Source organism: Pristiophorus japonicus, chromosome 11, assembly GCF_044704955.1.
Source record: "Pristiophorus japonicus isolate sPriJap1 chromosome 11, sPriJap1.hap1, whole genome shotgun sequence".
Lineage (NCBI taxonomy): Eukaryota > Metazoa > Chordata > Chondrichthyes > Pristiophoridae > Pristiophorus > Pristiophorus japonicus.
This window is the reverse complement of record NC_091987.1, coordinates 206,494,951-206,514,709: the sequence shown is the minus strand read 5'-3', so window position 1 is coordinate 206,514,709 and position 19,759 is coordinate 206,494,951. Positions and strand designations below refer to the sequence as shown.

At 46.6% G+C, this 19,759-nt stretch overlaps 1 protein-coding gene across 1 annotated transcript in view; it reads left to right on the top strand.

Annotated features, from left to right (window-relative positions):
• The window catches only part of sik2b (salt-inducible kinase 2b), a 203,481-nt gene that overhangs the window by 146,344 nt on the left and 37,378 nt on the right, over window positions 1-19,759 (top strand). The window contains exons 5-8 of the mRNA XM_070894454.1: window positions 9,041-9,165; window positions 13,687-13,810; window positions 15,043-15,263; window positions 18,499-18,651. Coding sequence (XP_070750555.1) covers window positions 9,041-9,165; window positions 13,687-13,810; window positions 15,043-15,263; window positions 18,499-18,651 — 623 coding nt within the window. The remainder of the gene's footprint in view (window positions 1-9,040; window positions 9,166-13,686; window positions 13,811-15,042; window positions 15,264-18,498; window positions 18,652-19,759) is intronic.

Below are 19,759 nucleotides of genomic sequence, written 5' to 3'. Positions count from 1 at the left end.
ATCAGCATTTAGCCTTCCAGGAGGAGTCTCCTTGGCCCCTTTCCACTCCCCGCGTCCGTCAAAACTCACGTGAATTTCACTCACACACTTTCATACTTGAAAGGCATCTTTCCAACACTGTTGCCCGAGACCTTTTACGCAAAGAAAGGTCGGTGGTGTGAACTGTGCTTTCATTCGGCACTTCAAAGGCGTCTCCAGTTACAGTGTTAAATGGGCTGCCTTCCACTTCTAAGTGCTACGCAGCTCCATATTATTTCCCTTTGATTTAAACACTGGGGCCGAACGTTAAAAGCAGAAGTAATAATCTGGGATGGTTTAAATCTCAGGAAGGTGACGTCGTTTTTGAATCCCGTGTTCTATCGGTTTTAATTGGGCCAGTTCACGTACTGGAGAAGCAGGGGTGAGGTTGGGGGGGTGGGGGGGGGGGCAGGGGCGTAGGGAAAATCATTCTGGATGCGCAGGTTAGAAAGCACCAATCAAGCCAGTGAGGCATTTTTATTTTAAAAACCCTTTCTGTTTTCCCCGCCTCCCTCTTCCGAAGGCGCTGAATCTGGTTGGCATGTGGTTCCACAGGAGCTGAGTGGCCTCCCGTGTCTCGTTCAAGCGATCATCTACAGAGCTATTCGACTGTGGGGGCATCAAGCGGAGGCCAATTTTGTCCTCGCCTGGCACGCTTTCCCGTAAGGTCACTTGATAGTGACTGGGAGAGGGAAAGTTTGACTGACTTTCTTTCCCCCCCCCCCCCCCCTTTTCCTACCGCACTGGCTGAGACGAGTCACATCAGTATAGGTCGGGGATCAAACCCGACACTATCCCGAGACTGTATGGTGCAGGCTCACCTCAGACAGTGCGGTTTAAGAAACATACATAAGAAATTGGAGCAGGAGTCGGCCATTTGGCCCCTCAAGCCTGCTCCGCCATTCAATCAGAGCACGGCTCATTTGATCCTGGCCTCAATCCACTTTCCTCCCCAGAACCCTCGATTCCCCTACAGTTCAAGAATCTGTCTATCTCCACCTTAAACATATTCAATGACCCAGCCGCCACAGCTCTCTGGGGTAGAGAATTCCAAAGATACACGGCCCTCTGAGAGAAGAAATTCCTCCTTCTCTCCGTCTTAAATGGGCGACCCCTTATTCTGAAACTATGCACCCTAGTTCTGGAACCCCCCACGAGGGAAAACATCCTCTCTGCATCTCCCTGTCCAGCCCCCACAGAGTCTCCACTGAACAATCGCTGGAAGTGACAGTGACACTTTTTTGAATTTTCTGAGGAATTCTCGAGCACTCAAACACAGCCAGCCGCAGGATCTGCGCAATCTTTTGTCTTGGAAACCACTTTGTTGGATTAAATGATTTACATCCACATTCAGGGCTGGGTAGTGGAGGCAAGAGAGGAGAGAGAAATGGCTGTTTAAACAGGCAGGTACTGAGTGAAGTAGCCTCATAAATAACATGCGGAATCTGTGTATGATTGATAACCAATAAATACAAATGGAGTCCATTATCTTACTAAACGTAAGTAAATGCCAGTCCCGGTAATTGCCCTCTTCGTCTCCTTCAATTATCCAGTCGCTCCTGAATCTGGGAACATTAGAGTCATAAATGTAATTCATTCGTGCCTAAATTAAAATGCCTTTGTGTAAAAAAAAGGTCTATTGCTACCAGCCCATATTTAGTGCTACCTAAAAAACTCGTGCTCCAGTCTTGCACGGCAGGTATGGGGTTAAGTAAGCCTTGTGAGAGAGAGAGAAACACAGATTTATCTGTTATCCCATTGCCTTGTAAATCTCTCTCATTAAGTGCTTGGGGAAGGGTTTCAGGACAATTTTTTTTTCCTCGGTTTTGTGACAGATGAACTGCTGACTGGAAGATGAAAAGGATTCTTTTTGGCAAACATCATTCTCTCACTTCACATCTATAAGTCCCATGACAATCCCAAGTCATTTTTGCTTGGGTGGGGGGGGGGGGGGGTGGGGTGCGGAGGGGGGAGGCGGGAGGGAAGCTGCCAAAGCTGGGATCCACCTGTGAACTCCCTCGTAAGCCAAGGTCAATTTGAGGGAAAAGATGGTAAAAGGGGAGATGGGGGTGCGGGGTATAATGGGAAAGGGAAGCCCACCCCCCTTTTTCTGTGACAGGAGTGCAGTCGATGTCTGCGTGTCTTTTATTCTGAAGCAGTCTCGGTGATAGCTTTTCCTCGCTGGTGGACAACAGAGGAGAATTGACGTCAAACACTGCTGATCAGTATGCCGATCATGAAGTGGGTCAGCTCAGGCAACTAGTTCACAACTATGGGCTCCTATCTATTCTGTCTGTTAGCTGCTTAGCTGAATAAATTCTCTCACTTAAATGTAGTCCTGATTTGGGAGGGTGGGGGTGGGGAGGGGGATGGTGGGGAGGGAGGAGTGTATATAGTTTCCATTGTAAACGAGTCAAGGTCATGTAAAGAGAAAGCAAAACTCTCAAAGCCCTTGTTATATTTTGCGGTGATTTTTTTTTTAAAAAGCTGGTTAGAAAATGTTCCACAGTTTTAAGCGATGGTTAGCCAATAAGTCAAAGATTAGCTCAGTGGCCAAATGTTGTGCCACAGCCTATGTGGTTTTTAATTGTCTCTGAAGTCTTTGCTGATGTCAGTCATTTGAGGCAGCTAGCCAGAAAAGGAATGGAATTTCTCTTCATTCTTTTACGTGCAGATTAGTCTGGTTTAGACTTTTAAAGGAAAAGTCATTGTGATTGTTTGAGCAAACAGGAGGTCGGGGGTCAGCTGGAAGGAAGATGCTTCTCATCGAGTGGTGGAGCCTGGCGCAGGAAGTTTGTGGGTACTGGGTCAGTAAGTCTGGATTGCACCATGCTATCTAACTGGACCATGCTATCCAACTTGGTCATAACAAATGCCCTTTAACATGCCAACACTAAGTAATTCAGGAAACAAAGAAGGCAGGAAAGGGCCCCATTCCAAGCAGTTTAAAAAAATGTTATTTATTCATCCATGGGATGTGGGCGTTGCTGGCAAGGCCAGCATTTATTGCCCATCCCTAATTGCCCTTGAGAAGGTGGTGGTGAGCCGCCTTCTTAAACCGCTGCAGTCCGTGTGGTGAAGGTGCTCCCACAGTGCTGTTAGGGAGGGAGTTCCAGGATTCTGACCCAGCAACGATGAAGGAACGGCCGATAAATTTCCAAGTCAGGGTGGTGTGTGACTTGGAGGCCACTCGCTGACCTCCAAGAGGTTATTGACCAGGCCTGTTTTTAGTAACTGTGGATATTAAAAACAAGAACTAATTCAAACAAGTGGAGTTATTTTCTTCCTCATTGAATGAAGCATTTAACTTCGACTTTTCATTAAGCTAATGGAACCATGTGGAGATTTTGAAAGTAAACCTGCTTATATTTAAGAAAAACACTGTTCTTTAACATGTGATGTTTACATAGAAACATAGAAAATAGATGAAGGAGTAGGCCATTCGGCCCTCGAGCCTGCACCACCATTCAATATGATCATGGCTGATCATGCAACTTCAGTACCCCATTCCTGCTTTCTCTCCATACCCCTTGATCCCTTTAGCCGTAAGGGCCATATCCAACTCCCTTTTGAATATATCTAATGAACTAGCCTCAACAACTTTCTGTGGTAGAGAATTCCACAGGTTCACAATTCTCTGAGTGAAGAAATTTCTCCTCATCTTGGTCCTAAGTGGTTTACCCCTTATCCTTAGACTGTGACCCCTGGTTCTGGACTTCCCCAACATCGGGAACATTCTTCCTGCATCTAACCTGTCCAATCCCGTCAGAATTTTATATGCTTCTATGAGATCCCCTCTCATTCTTCTAAATTCCAGTGAATATAAGCCTAGTCGATCCAGTCTTTCTTCATATATCAGTCCTGCCATCCCGGGAATCAGTCTGGTGAACCTTCGCTGCACTCCCTCAATAGCAAGAACGTCCTTCCTCAGATTAGGAGACCAAAACTGTACACAATATTCAAAGTGTGGCCTCACCAAGGCCCTGTACAACTGCAGTAAGACCTCTCTGCTCCTATACTCAAATCCTCTCGCTATGAAGGCCAACATGCCATTTGCCTCCTTCACCACCTGCTGTACCTGCATGCCAACTTTCAACGACTGATGTATGGAGAGAAAGCAGGAAAGGGGTACTGAGGGAATGATCAGCCATGATCTTATTGAATGGCGGTGTAGGCTAGAAGGGCCGAATGGCCTACTCCTGCACCTATTTTCTATGTTCTATGTTTCTATTTACCATGACATCCAGGTCTCGTTGCACCTCCCCTTTTCCTAATCTGTCACCATTCAGATAATATTCTGCCTTCTTGATTTTTGCCACCAAAGTGGGTAACCTCACATTTATCCACATTATACTGTATCTGCCATGCATTTGCCCACTCACCCAACCTGTCCAAGTCACCCTGCAGCCTCTTAGTGTCCTCCTCACAGCTCACACTGCCACCCAGCTTATTTAGATTACTGTCGCAGCCATAAAGGTTTGACCTGAAGTTGAATTCTTCTTTCACGGTGTCAGAGCATAAGGAGCAGTAATCAGATAGATTTATGGTACAGAAGGAGGGCATTCGGCCCATCATGTCTGTGCCGGCCGAAAAAGTGCTATTCAGCCTAATCCCACTTTCCAGCTCTTGGTCCGTAGCCCTGTAGGTTACGACATTCAAGTACATATCCAAGTACTTTTTAAATGCGATAAGGGTTTCTGCCTCTACCACCCTTTCAGGCAGTGAGTTCCAGACCCCCACCACCCTCTGGGTGAAAATAATTCTCCTCAACTTCCCTCTAATCCTTCTACCAATTATTAGTTATTGACCTCTTTGCTAAGGGAAATAGGTCCTTCCTATCCACTCTATCTGGGCCCCTCATTATATTATAGACCTCAGTTAAATCTCCGCTCAGCTTCCTCTGCTCCAGCCTCAGTAATCTCCAACACTGGCCCCAGCTACAACAGCCTTAAACTCTGAAGCCTAACTGAAAACCACACACCTGGTGGGAAATCTCTCTGAGACCTGGTATCTCCACAGGCCTCCCTAATCAAATGTTTCTGAATCAAATCGCTTCTGTTAAGTAATTCACTGATTAAATCAAGTAACCTTGCCTCACCATTCTGTGAAAATGCTGTGGTTAGAAGTTCAGACGTGCTTTTAAAATGCGGACTCCAGTTTTTGATCATCATCATAGGCAGTCCCTCGGAATCGAGGAAGACTTGCTTCCACTCTAAAAATGAGTCCTTAGGTGGTTGAACAGTCCAATACAATCCCTGTCACAGGTGGGACATACAGTCATTGAGGGAAAGGGAGGGTGGGACAGATTTGCCGCACGCTCTTTCCGCTGCCTGCGCTTGGTTTCTGCACGCTCTCGGCGACGAGACGCGAGTTGCTCAGCGCCCTCCCGGATGCACTTCCTCCACTTAGGGCGGTCTTTGGCCAGGGACTCCCAGGTGTCGGTGGAGATGTTGCACTTTAATCAGGGAGGCTTTGAGGGTGTCCTTGTAACGTTTCCTCTGCCAACCTTTGGTTCGTTTGCGGTGAAGGAGTTCCGAGTCGAGTCCTTGCTTTGGGAGTTTTGTGTCTGGCATGCGGACAATGTGGCCCGCCCAGCGGAGCTGGTCAAGTGTGGTCAGTGCTTCAATGCTGGGGATGTTGGCCTGGTCGAGGACACCAACGTTGGTGCGTCTGTCCTCTCAGGGGATTTGCAGGATCTTGCGGTTATTGATACTGCTGTGACAGAGGGAGCACAGTTTATCTTTGTTTGCAAAGCACAACAATAATGTTGCATGCTTCATCCCATTCCTCGATTTTATTCCATGTTCTGCAAAAATATTTTAAAAACCAATATATATTGCAAACAAACTTTTTTTTCAGCAGCTTAACACCAAATTTTTAAACCCCCTGCCCACACCCACCCCCCCATGGGCTCTGTTGTGCTGATTTCTGTCCTGTGTGGGCCTGAAGAGACTCACAGACACGTGGGCCTAGTGATACAATAGAGCCGTTGCCCATCCTTCGGGCGCAAAACAGGCACCTAAGCATCCAATATGGCGGGCAGGGAGCGCGCGGTGATTGTACAGTCAACTCTACTGGAGGTACAGTTATGTTTTCATGATCAGAGACCAATATCCAGCCCTTTAAGAATTGGGTTTTCTTGGGTCAATGCCTGCTTTTCCTTGGCAAGACATTTTCTTGAAAGAAGCCATTTGAGGACATTGAAGTTGTCAGGGCTGAAGAGCGCAAGATGTGATCATATGGGGCTTGATTTCGGGGGCTTGCGGGTGGGGGAGATGAGTGCGTCTGGACCCCTCTCCTCAGGAGATTCAAGGTGTTGGATGGGATCCGTGACCGAACAGATTATCCGCGGCCTGTGAAGGAACAGGTCTGCCGGGCCTTCTCTCGTTCCCTGTTGCATACACCCTGGCTGCTACGTTACTCATGCAGCATTGTGAGTTGCGGGGAATTCTCCCAGGGTCCTGGTTACCAGTACTTCCACAACCAGGAACACCGCCTCCCCCCTTCCCACCCAAAATAAAAGATTAACCGGTCATCCAGCTCATTACAGGAAAGCGAATGGAATGTTGGCCTTCATTGCGAGAGGGATGGAGTACAAAAGCAGGGAGGTCCTGCTGCAACTGTACAGGGTATTGGTGAGGCCGCACCTGGAGTACTGCGTGCAGTTTTGGTCACCTTACTTAAGGAAGGATATACTAGCTTTGGAGGGGGTACAGAGACGATTCACGAGGCTGATTCCGGAGATGAGGGGGTTACCTTATGATGATAGATTGAGTAGACTGGGTCTTTACTCGTTGGAGTACAGAAGGATGAGGGGGGATCTTAAAGAAACATTTAAAATAATGAAAGGGATAGACAAGATTGAGGCAGAGAGGTTGTTTCCACTGGTCGGGGAGACTAGAACTAGGGGGCACAACCTCAAAATACGGGGGAGCCAATTTAAAACCGAGTTGAGAAGGAATTTCTTCTCCCAGTGGGTTGTGAATCTGTGGAATTCTCTACCCAAGGAAGCAGTTGAGGCTAGCTCATTGAATGTATTCAAGTCACAGATAGATAGATTTTTAACCAATAAGGGAATTAAGGGTTACGGGGAGCGGGCGGGTAAGTGGAGCTGAGTCCACGGCCAGATCAGCCATGATCTTGTTGAATGACGGAGCAGGCTCGAGGGGCTAGATGGCCTACTCCTGTTCCTAATTCTTATGTTCTTATGTTCTTATTACTTGACTGGCACAGAATGGCTGCCATACTTGGTATCATAACAACACTCAGTGTATTCCCGTGCCATTTATTCGATGATGTGATGAAGCACAATATCAATTCAAGCATAGAAAGAAAGACTTGCATTTATATAGCGCCTTTCATGACCACCGGACCTCCCAAAGCGCTTCACAGCCAATGAAATACTTTTGAAGTGTAGTCACTGCTGTGACGTAGGAAGTGAGCAGTGAGATAATGACTGGATCATTTTTTTTTTGTGATGTTGATAACTATTGACCAGGACACCGGGGATAACTCCCCTGATCTTCTTCGAAATAGTGCAATTTAAGTCCACCTGAGAGAGCAGACGGGACCTCGGTTTAACGTCTCATCCGAAAGACGGCCCCTCCGACGGTGCAGCTCTCCCTCAGCACTGCACTGGAAGTGTCAGCCTGGATTTACGTGCTCAGGTCTCTGAACTTGAACCCACAACCTTCTGACTCAGATACCTGTACCTCCAGCAGAGTTGACTGTGCAATCACCACTACCCACTGAGCCACGACTGACATGCATATTTACCTCTTTCTTGCATCTGGGCTGCTGGTGGTCCCGGCACTTGTGCGGCCAGTGCAGACATTATTGCTGTGCTCTGGCCCACAGTCAGACATTGGCACTTTGAATAATGTCGCGTCTCTTTACTGATCGGTTCCATGTGTTGGACGTGTGCTTCTGAGCTATTAAACATGGGGCGTGGGGATGCTCAAGACTGTTGTAATGCTGAGAATGAACCACTGCTCCTTCTGTGGAAAAGTTTGCTTGAGGTTACAATTCCTTCATAGTCTTGTTCATCCCCCTACCCCCCGCCCCCCCCCTCCCCCGCCCCCCCATCCAATAGGACTGAAAGGCAATTTGATTGAAAATATTAAACACGAGGAGGAAAAAAACTATTTCCAGCTTCATCTCCTGGCAAGTGAGCCCCAGTGTCAAAGATGCAACATTGTCGAGTCCAGCCTCCTACCATTTTGTTGCAATCCAGGGTTTGTTTGTGACACAGAAAATGATTATATTCTGAGAATGACACTGGATGTACTGATCGCTGATCTGGTCTCGGCTATGCCCCAGATCTGCCAGTTTGCGCAGATCATTCACAGAACAAGGCTCTTAATGTCGGTGACTTTCTGCTACAGCCTAGAATGTGCACTTGCTTCAGGGCTAGGGGAAGGGCTGAGGGGAGCTGACACCAATCAGTAGGAGGAAGGAAAAGTGATCTGTTGGTTGCTGGGTTTATTTAGGTTTATCTGATGACTGTGTTTTAGAATTTCCCTGGGGAATGGTTTCACAAATCATCAGCTACAAAGAAAAATAAATGGTCATTATTGCCCTGACCGCTCGCACGTTGTCGCACTCTACCCTGCTCGTTCTGTATTTACTGGTAAATTATTGGTAGCATTGCTCACAGTCGGTTGATGAATTTGAGACTTTAGAAACTTGCTCCACATAGCCAGCCATTGTCAAAAGCTGCAACTGCATTTTATGAGGCTTGAGCAAGCAAACTTGCATGTTGACATTGCAATCTACAATGGTAAATGATGACAGGAAAGTGTGACCAAAACAACAACAACTTGTATTTATATAGCACCTTTAACGTCGTAAAATGTCCCATGGCGCTTCACAGAGGTGCTATAAAGACAAAAACATTTGACACCGAGCCACATGGAAGTAAAGTTTGTGCGCGACCCACACAGGATTTTTCAGTCATTGATAGCGATATCAGAAATAACATGAAGGCTGCTTCATTGCCAATTATGTGTTTTTGTTTGAACAGATTTTGGGTTTGGTAATTTCTACAAACCGGGAGAACCCCTGGCCACATGGTGCGGAAGCCCACCCTATGCAGCTCCTGAGGTTTTTGAAGGACAGCAATATGAGGGACCACAACTGGACATCTGGGTAAAAACTTCAATTAAACTCGGAAAATAGTTTGAAAGATTTTTATTTTTTTTAATTCCCTTCCTCTTCTGAAACTGTTAACTCCATAAAGGGCTAGGAATTTGGCAATGCCCCAATTTTGAAAAGATGAAACGTAGCGCTAGGCGCTAATCATTTTCTCCTCCAGCGATATTCAGCTTTAGCGCTCCAAGGGGGAAGTGGAGCGCTAAATCAAGCGCTAACCACTTCTCTGAGGGCGCTAAAGTCCGAGAGCAGGGCGGTAGTGACAGAGCACTGAACAATTTCCAGCGCATTGCTAACACAGAAACATAGAAAATAGGTGCAGGAGCAGGCCATTCAGCCCTTCGAGCCTGCACCGCCATTCAATGAGTTCATGGCAGATCATTCACCTCAGTACCCCCTTCCTGCTTTCTCTCCATACCCCTTGATCCCCTTAGCCGTAAGGGCCACATCTAACTCCCTATTGACTATATCCAATGAACTGGCATCAACAAATCTCTGTGGTAGAGAATTCCACAGGTTCACAATTCTCTTGAGTGAAGAAGTTTCTCCTCATCTCAGTCCTAAATGGCTTACCCCTTATCCTTAGACTGTGACCCCTGGTTCTGGACTTCCCCAACATCAGGAACATTCTTCCTGCATCTAATCTGTCCAGTCCCATCAGAATATTATATGTTTCTATGAGATTCCCTCTCATCCTTCTAAACTCCAATGAATATAGGTGTAGTCGATCCAGTCTCTCCTCATATGTCAGTCCTGCTATCCCGGGAATCAGTCTGGTGAACCTTCGCTGCACTCCCTCAATAGCAAGAACATCCTTCCTCAGATTAGGGGACCAAAACTGTACACAATATTCCAGGTGAGGCCTCACCAAGGCCCTGTACAACTGCAGTAAGACCTCCCTGCTCCTATACTCAAATCCCCTAGCTATGAAGGCCAACATACCATTTGCCTTCTTCACCGCTTGCTGTACATGCATGCCAACTTTCAATGACAGATGTACCATGACACCCAGGTCTCGTTACACCTCCCCTTTTATTAATTTGTCGCCATTCAGATAATATTCTGCCTTCGTGTTTTTGCCCCCAAAGTGGATAACCTCACATTTATCCACATTATACTGCATCTGCCATGCGTTTGCCCACTCACCTAACCTGTCCAAGTCACCCTGCAGCCTCTTAGCATCCTCCTCACAGCTCACACTGCCACCCAGTTTAGTGTCATCTGCAAACTTGGAGATATTACACTCAATTACTTCATCTAAATCATTGATGTATATTGTAAATAGCTGGGGTCCCAATACTGAACCCTGCGGCACCCCCTAGTCACTGCCTGCCATTCTGAAAAGAACCCGTTTATCCCGACTCTCTGCTTCCTGTCTACCAACCAGTTCTCTATCCACGTCAGTACACTACACCCTATACCATGTGCTTTGATTTTGCACACCAATCTCTTGTGCGGGACCTTGTCAAAAGCTTTTGAAAGTCCAAATACACCACATCCACTGGTTCTCCCTTGTCCACTCTACTAGTTACATCCTCAAAGAATTCTAGAAGATTTGTCAAGCATGATTTCTCTTTCATAAATCCATGCTAACTTGGACTAATCCTGTCACTACTTTCCAAATGCGCTGCTATTTCATCTTTAATAATTGATTCCAACATTCTCCCCACTACTGATGTCAGGCTAACCGATCTATAATTCTCCGTTTTCTCTCTCCCTCACTTTTTAAAAAGTGATGTTACATTAGCTACCCTCCAGTCCATAGGAACTGATCCAGAGTCGATAGACTGTTGGAAAATGATCACCAATGCATCCACTATTTCTAGGGCCACTTCCTTAAGTACACTGGGATGCAGACTATCAGGGCCCTGGGATTTATCGGCCTTGAATCCCATCAATTTCCCAGCACAATTTCCTGCCTAATAAGGATTTCCTTTAGTTCCTCCTTCTCACTAGACCCTCAGTCCTCTAGTATTTCTGGACGGTTATTTGTGTCATCCTTCCTGAAGACAGTACCAAAGTATTTGTTCAACTGGTCTGCTATTTCTTTGTTCCCCATTATAAACTTCAGTACCCCATTCCTGCCTTCTCTCCATTCCCCTTGATCCCTTTAGGGCCACACCTAACTCCTTTTTGAATATATCTAACGAACTGGCCTCAACAACTTTCTGTGGTAGAGAATTCCACAGGTTAACAATTCTCTTGATTGAAGAAGTTTCTCCTCATCTCGGTTCTAAATGGCTTACCCCTTATCCTTAGACTATGACCCCTGGTTCTGGACTTCCCCAACATCGGAAACATTCTTCCTGCATGTAACCTGTCCAATCCCGTCAGAATTTTATGTTTCTATGAGATCCCCTCTCATTCTTCTAAATTTCAGTGAATACAGGCCCAGTCGATCCAGTCTTTCTTCATATGTAGGTCCTTCCATCACGGGAATCAGTCTGGTGAACCTTTGCTGCACTCCCTCAATAGCAAGAATGTCCTTCCTCAGATTAGGAGGCCAAAACAGTACACAATATTCAAGGTGTGGCCTCACTAAGGCCCTGTACAATGGTATCAGAGGCTGCTTCCCTCGTTTAAAGGGAAGGGCCGATGATGCTGCACAAGCGAGTTGTCAGCAGTTCTGCTTTGCACGGTGACCTATGCGACTGCCATTACACTCTCACAAAGGGGAGGGCCTGGACATCTTGCACCAGTGAGACATGAAAAACTTTGCGCAGGCACCAGGCAAATAATAAAGGTTGCGCTGGCTGAAAATCATTCCCTTTAATTACCGCTCCCCAAGCGGCCAGCCGAGTTCCCAACGCCTGCACTTGCTGGCGTTGTCGGTACGAGGCGATATAGCGGGAGGCGGGCACCAATTTCACATCCGGGGCAGTAACAGGGCGCTGCGCACTTTATAACGTCTCGATCTGCGAGGCGCTAGAACCCCAGGCGCTACGAATTAGCGCCAGTGCTAAACTGGCATTGAAGTCTGCGGGCAGCTCAGCTTTCGCCGTGCCCAGTCGCTAACCCGTTAGTGCCCTGTTAGCGACCCCACCGCCCAGGCACTAGATGGAGGCACTAACCTATCGCATTTCTAGCCACTTGACTTTGTTTCTATGGATGCTGACCTTACTCTGGTATGTTGCCCATTCTTCATGTGGACAGGCCTCATGGTGTTCTCACCCAAGAAATCCACACAGGAGTCAACGGATACCAATGAAGAGTATGTCCCCCAGCTGATTTCATAGTGCCAGTCGAAGTGAGTTTAACTGTAATGGCACTCTGGTGGAGATCAGCTACCTCAGTACAGATTGGGGATAGAACATGGGATCTTCCTGAATGGCGTGGTTTGATTTCTTTACATACAACTTCATCATTGCCAAAAATCGCTTGCTTCATCCATACTGAATTGTTGCAGGTTTATAAAAAGACACATATAGGTCGGTTACAGTTCCTGAAAATATTCTGACCTGAACGAATTTTTTTTGCTTAAAAAAAATAAATGATAGAAAGTATTAATTGTGTGCCGAGTAAGATTTTCTCTCATCTGGATCTATCCATTTACTGTTTGTTTTCTGTCTGTCGCCCTTTTAAATAGCAAGTCTTGGATATTGGAACATCTGAAGCTTTTGACCCTAGTTTGTATTCACTTGTTCATAAGCTATTGCAAAGAGCAGGATGTCACCAATTGGAGCAGCAATTCATAGTAGCAATGTCACTGGAAAATCATACATAAGTAGTGAATTGTCTTTATGACATTATGTGTTATGTCTGTAATGATCTTATGAATGACTCCACGAGGCAATGTGTTGTACTCAAAATGCAGTGACCTTGGTCTTTTATTCCAAACTCCGCAGCTGCCCTTTTATTCAGCTCCTGCCACCAGGGCAGGAAACCCCGGTCTCCACCAGTTGCACCCTCTAGTGGTGCCAGCACAGTATATACACAGTGTAAACCTTATTGATAGTACATCAGGTAAACAAGTCCATCTTATGCAACTATACAGTGACTACACAGAGAGTATCTCGATAGTATGTATAACATTATGCAGCCTAAGGGACAAAAAAGTTCAAAACACACCAAAGTGATCAAATTTATCAAGTAACAGGGCAGTTGTGTTACTACCTCAGCTTGCTTTTGAAGGCCCCGGGGCTCTATTAGTGTCGAAGGATTTTGTATTTTGTGATCATCAAGGTGAGGGACGTTGGTGTGAGGGAGTGGAGCACTTTAGGCGCCCAATGTCGGTGTCAAGCACTCTCAGTTCATGTACAGCATTGTCGGGTAAAGAGCAAAGCTCCTCTCCTCTGTCCCAAGCCTCAAACTCAAGCACAGCAGGGTAACTCTCTCCCCACTGCGCCAATGCGACATTCTCTTCATTCCTACGCTAGCCACCCTGAACGGGATCGCCAATTTGCGCTGAACTGCAGACGGCATTGTGCTGTGGGCCCATTAAAGAACAACCCAACCCCTTCCAGCCAACAGGTATAAAGCGTTGTACAAGGCTTCTCATTTTTTTTTGTGTCTCCGCAGAGTCTCGGGGTGGTGCTCTATGTGCTGGTTTGTGGAGCTTTACCCTTTGACGGTCCAACGCTTCCCATCCTGAGGCAGCGGGTTCTGGAAGGCAGGTTTAGAATTCCGTACTTCATGTCAGAAGGTGAGAACAGACTAAACACTTGAAAATGCTAAGCAGCAGTGGTGTGTGACGGGAAAGTGCCCCGAATGTGTCGCTTACCAGTGTCTGGTTGAATGACACTGAGTGTGCTTTAGGCGAGAAAATGGTATCTAGAGACTTTTAACAAACTTTCAACAATTCAGATGTAGTGCTCCACGCTTAATCAATGCTTCCGCAGCTGTAGAAATAAAGGAGACCCAGAATTCAAAGTCGCCCTTGGCTAAATTCCTTGACCATAACTTCCCTCAGTGTGGTGGTCACTAGCTCATATCCCGGGTGATGGAACATGCTGTAACAGCACTATTAACCACTGCTTACTATCTCACGAGAGGAAAGACAAACCTGATAGGGCAGGAACTGCTTCATAGATGCATGCGCATGTTGACAATCAGTCACGGAGGGCTGTAGCTTGGATATCCTGTCTCCCCACCGCTCCCCCCCCATCTGGTTTGAAGACTTAAGGGACCTGCCAAGAGCCATCTTCTCGCGTGAGATCAGGCAGTGAGTGATAGCGGACCATTCAAATGTGCGAGCCATCACAGCCGAACCCAACCCAGTCCTTTCACCTGATGTCAGCACAGGCTGAGCAGTGAGCAAGAGCAGGAATCCCAGGCCATTTCACCCCCTTTCCCAGCATGGGAGGCTAAGGGCAAAACATTAGTCCCCTCACTGCTGTGATCAGTGAGCTCGCCACAGAACACAAATAAAACCAGGGACATCTCGGGTGCGAATAAAGCTCACTCAAGTGGCCGATCTTCATGTGTATGCCTAGCTGGTGAGTGTGGCAGACTATTTGATCATGGTCAGCATCTCACATGAGCCAGATCCTGTCGTCATCCAGTGCTCATGTGTGCGTACTTTCCTGCAGGAGTCATTGGATAGAGATCAGGGGGGGAAGGTGGCTTGGCTGATATTTCTGCTGACCAGCCCAGAGGAGCCGAGACCGATGGTGGCAATCCGAATGCAGTACTGGTGGAGATCCGTTGTCTCAGCACAGACCAGACATCAAACCGGGGAACTTCCTTGTCCGTAATTCTTAGTACCATACCCAACAGCATATTCACCCACTGAGCCATTGAGAGAGGATTAACATTTCTCTACTGTTTAAAAAAAATTCTATTGGACAAATGTTTGTTTGTAGGAACCTTGATCAGTATGTGAACCAGTTATTGATGACCGTAACCTCAACTCATCAAGACTTTCTTACCTGCCAGACTGTGAACACCTCATTCGACGCATGCTGGTCTTGGACCCTTCCAAAAGACTCACAATTGCCCAGATAAAGGAGCATAAATGGATGCTGACTGAGGTGCCAGTACAGCGACCAGCCGTGTATCCTCAAGCCAATGAGAATGAATCAACCATGGGAGAATACAATGAACAAGTTCTACGACTGATGCATAGCCTGGGGATTGACCAGCAGAAAACCATTGAGGTAAAGGGTGTAATGTTTTGGGTGAGACAAGTTGTCTTCTGTGTTGTCAATGACAGCGGTAACGTTTTTCAGTACATTTATTTTCTCGGTCCTTTTGTCAACCCGAGGGTGTTATCTGCGACATAAAACCTGCACCGGGGCAATATGATCCAGGCCAGGGATATGCAACACGTTTTTATTTATTCGTTCACGGGATGTGGGCGTCACTGGCAAGGCCGGCATTTGTTGCCCATCCCTAATTGCCCCCGTGAAGGTGGTGGTGAGCCGCCTTCTTGAACCGCTGCAGTCCGTGTGGTGAAGGTGCTCCCACAGTGCTGACTATATTGTAGCGTTTTGTTACAACTGAGTAGCTTGCTTGGGTCAACTACATCGCTGTGGGTCTGGAGTCACCGGGTAAGGATGACAGATTTCCTCCCCTAAAGGACATTAGTGAACCGGGTGGGTTTTTCCAACAATGTGGTAGCCACCATTACTGACACTAGCGCTTTATTTTCAGATTTAAATTCCCCAGCTGCCCTGGTGGGATTTAAACTCATGTCTCCGGATTATTCGTCCAGGCTTATGGATTACTGGTAGAGTAACATATCCACTATGCCACTGTAGTCCTGCTGCGTGCCCAGTGCGCCCACACCCATCATGCCATATGAATCCCACACTCAAACCCCAGGCACCTCTGTTCTGTTTGCCCTGGTTAAATTGCATTGGTCTAGAAAGGGTTGTCTTTAGTGCTGTCGCCTCAGTGGTGGGTAAATACTAAATCAACAACAACAACTTGTAATGTTGTAGCGCCTTTAACGTAGTAAAACGTCCCCCAGGGCTTCACAGAAGTGTTATAAAACAAAATTGGACATCGAGCCACATAAGGAGAAATTCGAGTAGATGAACAAAAGCTTGGTCAAAGCAGTAGGTTTTAAGGAGCGTCTTAAAGGAGGAAAGAGAGGCGGAGAGGTTTAGGCAGGGAGTTCCAGAGCTTGGGGCCCAGGCAGCTGAAGGCACGGCCACCAATGGTGGAGCGATTATAATCAGGGATGCCCAAGAGGGCAGAATTAGAGGAGCGCAGATATCTTGGGAGGTTGTGAGGCTGGAGGAGATTACAGAGATAGGGAGGGGACGAGGCCATGGAGGGATTTGAAAACAAGGATGAGAATTTTAAAATTAGAACACCAGGATCTGTCAATATCAGCAACTTAAGATATATACGGGCCCCCCCCCCCCCCAAGACTCCATGGTACACATCTACGTGGCCCAGGAAGACAAGAAGCATGAACACCAGCTCTAGGACTCTCAGTGGCACTCTGTACTTGACTGACTGGCATGTTTCCAAGTGTGGCAAATTAGACGATTTCAGTTTGTTGGTTCTCCTCGCCCGCCCTACTCTCCTTGCTTTTCCACCGTGACCACGTGCCAAGTGCCTGGAGCCGTGAGCCCATCAACTTGCACTTGTGAGTAGCACACTCAGTATTCTGAGTTAACCGAGTGGTTCAATCTTCATAAAACAGTGTTGTGGTTTCTTCAAACAGACATAGAATCATAGAAATTCAATATCGTGTCTGTGCTGGCTGAAAAATAGCTATCCAGCCTAATCCCACGTTCCAGCTCTTAAACCATAGCCTTGGAGGTTACGGCACTTGAAGTGCACATCCAAGTACTTTTTAAATGAGGTTTTCCTCCTCTACCACCCTTCAGGCAGTGACTTCCAGACTCCCATCACCCTCTGGCTGAAAATAAGTCTCCTCAACTCCCCTCTAATCCTACCAATTACTTTAAATCTATGCCCCCTGGATATTGACCTCTCTGCTAAGGGAAATAGGTCCTTCCTATCCTCTCTATCTAGGCCCCTCATAATTTTATACACCTCAATTAAATCTCCCCTCAGCCTCCTCTGTTCCAAAGTAAACAACCCCAGCCTACTCAATCTTTCCTCATCGCTAAAATTCTCCAGTCCACTCCAATCCTCGTAAATCTCCTCTGTACCTTCTCGAGCATGGTCACATGCTTCCTGTATCACAAGGCTTCTGATCATTTCAATGGGCAATGGCTTTAGTAATGGCCATCCTTGATTTGTTTCAACCCTGAGTTCTAGACTCAATCTTAATCTCTATCATTCTCTTTGCAACAGCCCCAAAATTATCTGCGCTCTCACTAAAGGAGAACGAGACTCCCAGTGGGTGAAGTCTTTCCGTTCTTTTTTTTTAAGCAGTTCTCTTCCCTTTCAGTTGCTGAGAAAGATTCTCGTCTGTCTTTCTGTTGTTTCTCTCAGAATGTTGCATGGATTAATGTAGTCACACTTTCCTTTTAAAAAAAAAATGCTGCCATGGATGATTCATTGCTGTGCCTGAAGATTGTTCCTCCCTTGCCCACTTCAATGAGATTGATGGCACAGGAAATGAGCCAAGGATGACCTAACTTTCCCATAATTCTTAGAAAGCAAAAAGACTTGGACATGCTAGCAATCAGTCAACACAAAAAGTGCATTGATCAGAGGAATGGGAGACGCTTGCTAAACACCCAAGGGAAAAACACTGAGGAATGAACCAGGCCACCTGGTCCCCTTTAATTCACCACTGTGCTGGTTTGGATTTTCTCTCTGGGAGAACTGTTGAACAAACTGTAACATAAATTATGATCAATGTTCCCGTTTGGCGTGGCCACACCGTGCTCTGCATGTCCCCACGCAGCCACTTGCCGATGTTACAACGGAAAAACCGCGCACGCGTGGGAATTTTAAATGACATTTGTAGTTAAATAAAAAATTTAGTTAAAGCAGCTCGCACCCCCAAAAACTTACAGTAGACTTGTAGACTTGCATTTATCATCATAGGCGGTCCCTCATATCGAGGATGACTTGCTTCCACGCCAAAAAGGGATGCGTTCACAGGTGTTTCAATGAAGGACCTAATATTCCAGGTCCCGAACTATATCCTGAAGGGTGGAAGATGCCTGTGCGTGGATTTTTTTTAACATGTGGTGACCGTTGCACACCAGCCACCACACGGGCTCGACAGAGCTAGGTCTTGGTCCAGTGGCAAGGGTTAACCAGGACGACTGGAGACCAGCATTTATATAGCGCCTTTCACGACCACCGGGTGTCTCAAAGCGCTTTACAGCCAAATGAGGTACTTTTGGAGTGTAGTCACTGTTGTAATGTGGGAACATTGATTGTGATTTCTCCCCTCCAACCCCCCACCCACATTTCAATATTGATAATATTTCATTCTCTTTGTCACTTTTACAGTCTCTACAGAACAAGAGTTATAACCATTTTGCTGCTATCTATTATCTGTTGGTGGAGAGGCTCAAGTCTCACAGAAGCAGTTTCCCCATAGACCAGAGGCTTGATGCCCGTCAGCGACGGCCCAGCACAATTGCTGAACAAACAGTTGCCAAGGTAATGCCGTAATGACCGCCAGTTGTACATGCAGCGTGCACTGTAAAGGATGAAGTAATGAATGTGTAAAGGTTACAGCCCCCCTCCCCCAGCTTTTGCAGGTTGCACAAGCCCTACGTTAAGATCGATTCATGTACTGGATTTAATAGTGTGCGTGTATTTGAAAGTGGCTTTTTCTGGGTCTAATTTACACTTCACAGCTCGAGTCTTTGGATAGTCTCGTGCTTTGTGACCAGCAAAGGATTTTATTGAGACTTTTCTTAAATGTACAGCACTTTTGGGAGTGTGTAGCTTTGCTAAAAATACAGAACGTCCCATGATGTTTTGAATTATTTATGGTTCTCTTCACACTTGGATTTTGCCAGTGATTCACTGATATCCGATTAAAGATGTTTTCCTCCTTATGTCTGTGGTGCTGATTAACTGAATGTTAACTGAAGAACTAATTGAGCTGAACATTAAGACTGTCTCCCCTTTTCTCCTCCATGACCATGCTGAATTGCATTGTATTTTGAGAACTCTAACACAGGAGTCACAGAGAGTGTTTGGGTTCCGAATCATAAAATCATACACCACAGAAGGAGACCATTCGGCCCATCGTGCCTGTGCCGTCTCTTTGAAAGAGCGATCCGATTAGTCCCACACCCCAGCTTTCCCCATAGCCCTGCAATTTATTTCCGATTTCAAGTACATAGATTTTTGGACTTGAGGGGATTCAAGAGATATAGAAATCGGGCGGGAAAGTGGAGTTGAGATCGATGATCAGCCATGATCTTATTGAATTTCAACCTACGTCGCCTCCAGGCTAGATCCAAGGTCGTCCCGCCCTCTGTCATCGAACTAGAGTACACGGACGACGCTTGCATCTGCGCACATTCAGAGGCCAAACTCCAAGCCATCGTCAACACCTTCACAAAGGTGTACGAAAGCATGAGCCTTACACTAAACACCCGTAAGACAAAGGTCCTCCACCAACCTGACCCCGCCACACAGCACTGCCCCCTGGTCATCAAAATCCACGGCGCGGCCCTGGATAACATGGACCACTTTCCATACCTCGGGAGCCTACTATCAGCAAGGGCAGACATCGACGACGAGGTCCAACACC